Source organism: Leptonychotes weddellii, unplaced genomic scaffold (assembly GCF_054177405.1).
Source record: "Leptonychotes weddellii isolate Sample4059 unplaced genomic scaffold, ASM5417740v2 HiC_scaffold_5354, whole genome shotgun sequence".
NCBI classification, from domain to species: domain Eukaryota; kingdom Metazoa; phylum Chordata; class Mammalia; order Carnivora; family Phocidae; genus Leptonychotes; species Leptonychotes weddellii.
Genome location: NW_028021297.1, coordinates 2,544 through 10,224, shown reverse-complemented (window position 1 = coordinate 10,224; position 7,681 = coordinate 2,544). Strand labels below are relative to the sequence as shown.

The window sequence follows — 7,681 nt, the reverse complement described above, 5'->3', positions numbered from 1 at the left end:
TGCATTTCTACTTTGTTACAATATGGAGATAATTTCATTCTCTGCTTCCCTTCAATGGAGGACACCATCTATCTGTTAAACTTTTGGCTTAAAGGGACAGAAAGTATCAAATTTTGCAGTTTGCTCAAACTCAAGATCAATACTTAGGGTAGCTGATCTTAAAACCAGACATTTGGATGCAGGCAAAACCCCTCATGACTGCTTAATGTGGACACATCATGTTTTGACTTCCTATGGCATTTTACATGTCACTCCTCTAAACAATAAAGAGTTTTCATAGTTTACTGATGTGTCTTTTAAAAAGGATGAAAATAGTAAATAACAACTTGGGCATGCTATTCCAAATTCTCTTTATGATTTTATTTTATAATATTTTTTTTTAAGTTATCTCTATACCCAGTGTGGGGCTCAAGACCAAGAGTTGCACGCTCTACCGACTGAGTCATCCAATCGCCCTGCAAATTCTTTTGAAGGTCCTAAGGCAGCAGTACATCTCCCCTTGACAGCCAACCCAATAGGATGAGTTACACACTCTTACTTGGCCATATACCTTATCCAAGGGTAAAACTACAAACATTTAGTCCAATAGTTGGTATGCCTTTCGGGTACCTCGGGACTGTTATATTGTGGAAACAATGATGGGTTTTTACCTCCAATGTGGATAAAACTGAAGAGGCTCCTCCGTCCAAAATTAACCAGATGCCAACTTTTAGCCAGGTGTTCTGGCTAATGCTAAGGGTATTGGGCACTCCAGACATGATCTCCTGGGGGCTAGAGGAAAGCACCTCCCTGGTATTTCTAGCACAATCACTGATCATGGAAATAAACAGGCAAATCTGAAACATATAGTGCAAAGGGATGTTCTTCCAAGCCACAATTTGGAAGAAAGACCACAGACATCAAAAGTTAGTCCCAGATAAGATAAACCAGTAAGAGAATTTTAACAACTGTTCAATAAAAAGAGAGAACTGAAGTGAAAATATATCTTTCTTTTTTTATTTAAGATTTATTTATTTTAGAGGGGGGAGAGGCAGAAGGGGAGGAAGAGAGAATCTCAAGCAGACTCCGAGCTGAGCACAGAGCTGATGCAGGGCTTGATCTCACAACCCTGAGATCACAACCTGAGCTGAAACCAGAGTTGGATGCTTAACCAACTGCACCACCCAGGTGCCCTGAAAATATATCTTTCAATAATAAAGACTGAAAAGAGGTGATATAGAATCAGGAAACTCCAGTATCTGCAACAGACAACATAAAAGAACTTTCAACAGTACAAGTCTCGTGTCACGATCATACACTAGGAACATCTGGAATGTATAATTCAAGAAATCTTTTTCTAAAATTATGTAAAGTTATATTATCCTCACCATCCCAAACAGACACATTCTTATCACCCCTGGGTCTAAGAGACATTGTAATGGAAAAGAGACATGTTTCACATAACCATGTGATTACTCCAAGTCTGAGATAACAAAGTATATGTTGTAGAGATGCAGAGGACAAAGGACACTGACCATCATTAGTGTTCACATCAGTGACATGAACTAGGAATTAAGACACTTCGCATCTCTATCAAGGAAGAGGCACTTGCAAAAACAAAACCATGTTTATAACAATGAAACGGTTTCTGTCCCGTCAGAATTTTCATGAACAATATATGAAGTTCTATACTGGAAGTCTTCCCAAAATTATGTTCATTCAGGTTCATCTCCAGTGTACTGGGTGGCATTTTAAAAACGATTTTAAGGGAGAATAAATGCTTTCCCACATCGTGTCTGTGCTCCCAGATTGATGAGGTACCTGAAGGCTTTTCCATGGTTCTTAAGTTCATAGGGTTTCACATCACTGTGCTTTTCACATGTGTCTTCGAAGAGAAGAGGGGCAATGGAAGGCTTTCTCATAGTGCAGACATTCATATGGTTCTGCTCTAGTGAGTGTCATCACACGTACTTGCAGGTCTACGGGACACTGGAAGATCTTACCAGGGTCCTTAGATTCAAACGGATCCTGTCCACTGCACATCCTCACGTGTTCTTGAAAGGAGCGGTGACTAGTGAATGTCTCTCCCCAGTGTGTTTCTTCATATGCACTCGAAGGGATGAGGAAAACTTGTATGCCTTCCCACACTCTTTACATTCCATGCGTCCACCCTCTGTGTGTGTTCTCACATGTACTAGAAGGGTGTAGCGACGAATGAAGGCTTTCCCACACTGCTGACATTTATAGGGTCTCTCCCCAGTGTGTGTCCTCACGTGTTCTCGCAGGTCTGAGTTATACCTGAAGGTCTTCCCACATTGCTGACATTCATATGGTCTCTCCCCAGTGTGCGTTCTCACATGTCCTCGTAGATTTCCAAGATGTCTGAAGGTCTTCCCACATTGCTGACACTCATAGGGTCTTTCCCCAGTGTGTGTCCTCATATGTATTCGCAGGTCTGTGCGATCCCGGAAGGCTCTGCCACACTCCTTACATTCATAGGGTTTCACTGTGCTGTGCGTGGTCATGTGACGTTTAAAATGTTCACACTTCTGGAAAGTTTTCCCACACTCCACACATTCATAGGGCCTGTCCCCCGTGTGTGTTCTCACATGTACTAGAAGGGAATAGTGACCAGTGAAGGCTTTCCCACAGTGCTGACATTTATAGGGTCTCTCCCCAGTGTGTGCCCTCATGTGTGCTCGCAGGCCTGAGTTATACTTGAAGGTCTTCCCACACTCCTGACATTCATAGGGTCTCTCCCCAGTGTGTGTTCTCACATGTTCTCGCAGATTTCCATGATCTGTGAAGGTCTTCTCACATTGCTGGCATTCATAGGGTCTCTCTCCAGTGTGTGTCCTCACATGCACTAGAAGGTAGGCCTGACGAGTGAAGGCTTTCCCACACTGCCCACATCTAAAAATTCGTTTCCCAGTTTGATTACTTGAGTAATCTTGAGAGTATGAGAGGCAAATGTAGGCTTTCCCATAGTCTGTACAATCACTGGGTTTCATTCCAGTGTGAGTTCTCACATGACGTGTAAGACAGGAGTGATACATAAAGGCTTTCCCACACATGTCACACGCATGGACTCTCTGTCCACAGTGACCTCGCACATGACCCTGAAAGGATGAGGTGTGAGTGAAAGCTTTTCCACACTTCTTGCACTCTAAAGACTTTTTACTACTGAGACTCTTCAATTCTCTCTTCAATCCTCTCCCAGTGTCCTGACATTCATACGGTTTCCCTACAAGGTCTGCGCCAACATGAGGGCTAAAGCTCAAGACACAGCTACAGGCTGGCCCACATTCCTCACAGAGACTAGGTTTGTGTCCAGGATGAGATCTTCCTGGGTTCTCAGGGAAAGATCCATCTGCGAAGGCTTCTCTACACTTAGTGCATTCATGGGATTTTTCTCCAGGAGGGCAATCCTCATGCACAGCAAAACTTGTAATCTGCCTCACGGTTTCTCCACATTGATTACCTTCATTGCTTTCACAGACACACTCCACCAAATGATGTCTGTTCAAAATAGGAAGGCACACTGTTAGGGAATAATGATTATAACCAAACTCTTTATTAATGACCTATTGATGTTTATTAATGCTTATTTACATAATGGCCACTTTCAATGAATGGGCATGTTTGTGGCACTGTCTCCATGGTAACAAAGAGGAACAAGCTTAATGCACTGGCTGAGGACTCAAACATAGTCATAACACTCTAGGTTTCTCAGATAATAGTTTTTCTCACCATTGTTTCCAACTGAACTGTTTTTCAGATGATCAGGATCTAGAATGCATTCATAAAAGCTTCGTTGTATGAAAATTCCGACCATACAATTGTTGAAGTATGTTTTCAGCTATTCTCTAATTTCAAGTTAGTCTCACAATCTGCCCTGATCCCCTTCTCCTGCAGGAGTGTCACTCACCTCAAATGCCCCTCCTGGGTTTGGGTCTGATCTCCACTGCTATGAAATTTCCGGTTTTCTCCAAAAACAGAACACGAATCATTTCTTGCAAATACGACTATTTTCTCTTCACTGGGTAACTCATTCTGCAAAATATTCCGCTGAGTCCTCGATGCACTCCTTTTATCCTGACTGGGACAAACTGCAAAAATTGGTAGCATAATGTAATTTCTTGAGAATGATCTGATGTTTGAAGGTAAGAAAATAGACCATATGTCGATTTCTATTCATATACTCATCACAAAATGTAAATGAAGCTCATCAGGAAGAATGGACAAGTGACCAAAGAAAAATTCTGAGGACCCTAGTGATTTGGGACTTTGGCAGTAAGAGGAAAAGTGTATGAAGGGCAGCCCGTTTACTCAGAAATACTTCAAAATTGATGAAGACTAATGTGGAGATAAGTATTATCAGAAAAGGAAAGTAGAAAGGACCTGGGCAAGATACACCCGCACTCTACCTCTGTTAAGAGGAATACAGAAAGACTTGCAATGTGGGTGAGGATGAATGAACAGTCCGACTTGGAAGCCAGGTGAGTGACAAAATCACCCTTCTCGAATAAAACTGAGTCATGTTTCTAATGGACATGTCCAAATGCTGTTCCCTTCTCCAGAACCTGGCCCAACTGAGGGTTGCTGGGATGTTCTGAAGGCACAGAGGCCCTTGGTGAAGCCTGCCTGGACTGCCCCAACTGCCACTGGGAGGTTGGATGGTGTGTGTGGCTGCTGCCCAGCCCCTGGAGAACAGCCGAGCGTGAGGAAGGATTTGGAGGGTGACGAGAAATCTGGAAGATGGGCTCTTACTTTAGGGTTCAATTTCATTGATGATGGTGAGTGTGAGCTTTTCTTTTTCTTTCTTTTCTCTCTCCCTTTCTCTTTCTTTCTTTCTTTTTCTTTCTTTCTTTCTCTCTCTCTCTCTCTCTTTCTTTTCTTTTGTGGAAGTATATTGACCATCAATATTAGCGTCAGGTGTAAAACACAGTGATTCAACAATTATATACATTACAAAATGCTCACCACACTAAGTGTAATTAACATGTCACTATAAAAAACTACTACAATATTACTGACCATATTCCCTCTGCTGTACTTTTCATTCCCGTGACTTACTTAAGATTTATTTATTTATTATGTTGAGAGACAGCTAGAGAGTTCGGGAGGGGGAAGGGCAGAGGGAGAGAATCTTCAAGCAGAATCTCCACTGAGTGCACAGCCTGATGAGCGGCTCAATCTTATGACCCTGAGATCATGACCTGAGCTGAAATCAAGAGGCAGATGTTTAACCGACTGATCCACCTAGGCACCACCCCTACGACTTATTTAAAAAGTGTCACTCTGTACTGACTAATCCTCTTCATCTATTTCACCTATCCCTCCATCCCCTTCCAATCTCGTAAACACCAATTTGTTCTCTATACTTTTAAGTCCGTTTCCATTTTCCTTTTATTGCTTGTTCACTTTGCTACTTAGACTATACATATAAATAAAATATGGTGTTTGTCTTTCTGTCTTATTTACTCGGAAGAATACCCTCTAGGTCCATCCATGTTGTCACAAATGGCAAGACTTTACCCTTTTTATATGGCTGAGTAACAGTCCCTTGTATGTGAATACCACATCTTTATTATCCATTCATCTGTCAATGGACACATGGGTTGCTTCCATATGTTGAGTACTGTAACTAATGCCACAGTGAATGTGGTCATGCACGTATCTTTTTGTGTTAGTTTTTTTCTAAGGTGAACCACCCAGAAGTGCAATTAAGGACCATACTGTCCTTCTGTGTTTACTGTTTTGTGCAAACTCCATACTCTTTCCCACACGGTGGCTGCACCAAAGTACCTTCCCACCAGCAAAGATGAGTTGCCTTTTCTCCACATTCTCACCAACACTTGTTATTTCTTGTCTTTTTGATACCAGCCAATCTGGCTGCTTTGAGGTGATATCTCATTGTGGTTTTGATTTGCACTTCCTGATGATTATTGTTACTGAGCAGCTTTTCATGTGCCTAGTGTCCATCTGTATATCTTCTTTGGGAAAATGTCTATTATGTTCCTCTACCCCATTTTATATTTTTCCTTTTGTTTCCCTGGCCTGAAGAGATAATTCCACAAAAATATAGCTAAGGCTGATGTCCATGAGTTTAATGCCTCTGTTCTGTCTTAAGAAGTATACAGTTTCAGGGGCGGCTGGGTGGCTCAGTCATTAAGCCTCTGCCTTCGGCTCAGGTCATGAGCCCTGGATCCTGGAATTGAGCCCCGCATCGGGCTCCCTGCTCGGCGGGAAGCCTTCTCCCTCTCCCACTCTGTCAAATAAATAAATAAATAAAATCTTAAAAAAAAAAGAAGTATAGGGTGTCAAGTCTTACACTTGGGTATGGAATCCACATAGAGTTTACTTTTGTGTAAGGTGTAATAAGGTGGTTTCATGCTTTTGCAAGTAGCTGTCTCATTTTCCTAACACTAGTTCCTGAAGAGACAGTCTTTCCCCCATTGTATATACTCAACTCCTTTTTTTTTGTAGATAATTTGACCATATAAACATGGGTTTAATCCTGGACTCTATTCTGTTTCCTTGGTTTATGTGTCTGTTTTTGTGCCAATGCCATACTGTTTTGATTTTTTAGTTTTGTAGTACAGTTTGAAATCTGGGGTTGTTTTATCTTCAACTTGAATATGTTTCCTCAACACTGCTTTGTTTAGGTGCAATGTTTTCTGTTTCCATGTAAATTTTAGAGGTTTTGCTTTTTTGCTAAAGTTCTTTGAAAAACACTATTTCTATTGTATAGAATATGGATTGCATTGAATATGTAGAGTGCTTTTCAAAGTCTGAGCATTTTTAAACAATATTAATATTTATAAGGCATGACAAAGGTTTATCTTTCCATTTACTATGTCCATCTTCAATTTTCTTCATTAAATGTCTTATAGCTTTCAGAGCACAGGTCTTTCAACTTCTTTGGTTACATTTATTCACAGCATTTTATTGTTTTTGAAAGAATTGAACATGGGACTGTTTTCCTAATTTCTCTTTCTGACATAGAAATGCAACAGAGGGGGACACCTAGGTGGCTCAGTCAGTTAAGTGTCTGCTTTTGGGTCAGGTCATGATCCCAAGGTCCTGGGACCGAGTCTCACATTGGGCTCCTTGCTCAGCAGGGAGCCTTCTTCTCCCTCTGCTTGTGCTCTCTGACAAATAAATAAATAAAATCTTTAAAAAAAAAAAATGCAACACAGGGTTGCCTGGGTAGCTCAGTCGGTTAAGCATCTGACTCCTCATCTCAGCTCAGTGTCATGAGTTCAAGCCCCCATGTTGGGCTCATGCTGGCTACGGAACCTACTTAGAAAGAGAGGAAGAAAGAAAGAGAGAGAAAGAGAGAGAGAGAGAAAGAAAGAAAGAAAGAGAGAGGGAGCCTAGTGGCTCAGTCATTAAGCATCTGCCTTCGGCTCAGGTCATGATCCCAGGGTCCTGGGTTCAAGTCCTGCATCAGGCTCCCTGCTCGGTGGGAAGCCTGCCTCTCCCTGTCCCACTCCCCCTGCTTGTGTTCCTGCTCTCACTATCTCTCTCTGTCAAATAAATAAATAAAATCTTAAAAAAAAAAAGAAAAAAGGAAGAGAGAGAAAGAGAAAGAAAGAAAAAGAAAGAAAGAAAGAAAGAAAGAAAGAAAAAGAAAGAAAGAAAGAAAGAAAGAGAAAGAAAGGCAACAGATTTTGGTATATTCATTTTGTGTTCTGCA

At 41.4% G+C, this 7,681-nt stretch overlaps 1 protein-coding gene across 1 annotated transcript; it reads right to left on the bottom strand.

The window, feature by feature from the left end:
* Window positions 1–969: 969 nt before the first annotated feature.
* Window positions 970–7,462, bottom strand: LOC115944718 (uncharacterized). Its single transcript, XM_031040764.2, has 2 exons — window positions 3,908–7,462; window positions 970–3,498 (listed from the first exon to the last, which is right to left on the bottom strand). Exons 1-2 carry the CDS (start codon window positions 4,105–4,107, stop codon window positions 2,025–2,027), a joined length of 1,674 nt encoding a protein of 557 aa, XP_030896624.2. The 5' UTR covers window positions 4,108–7,462; the 3' UTR covers window positions 970–2,024.
* Between the last annotated feature and the right edge of the window lie 219 nt (window positions 7,463–7,681).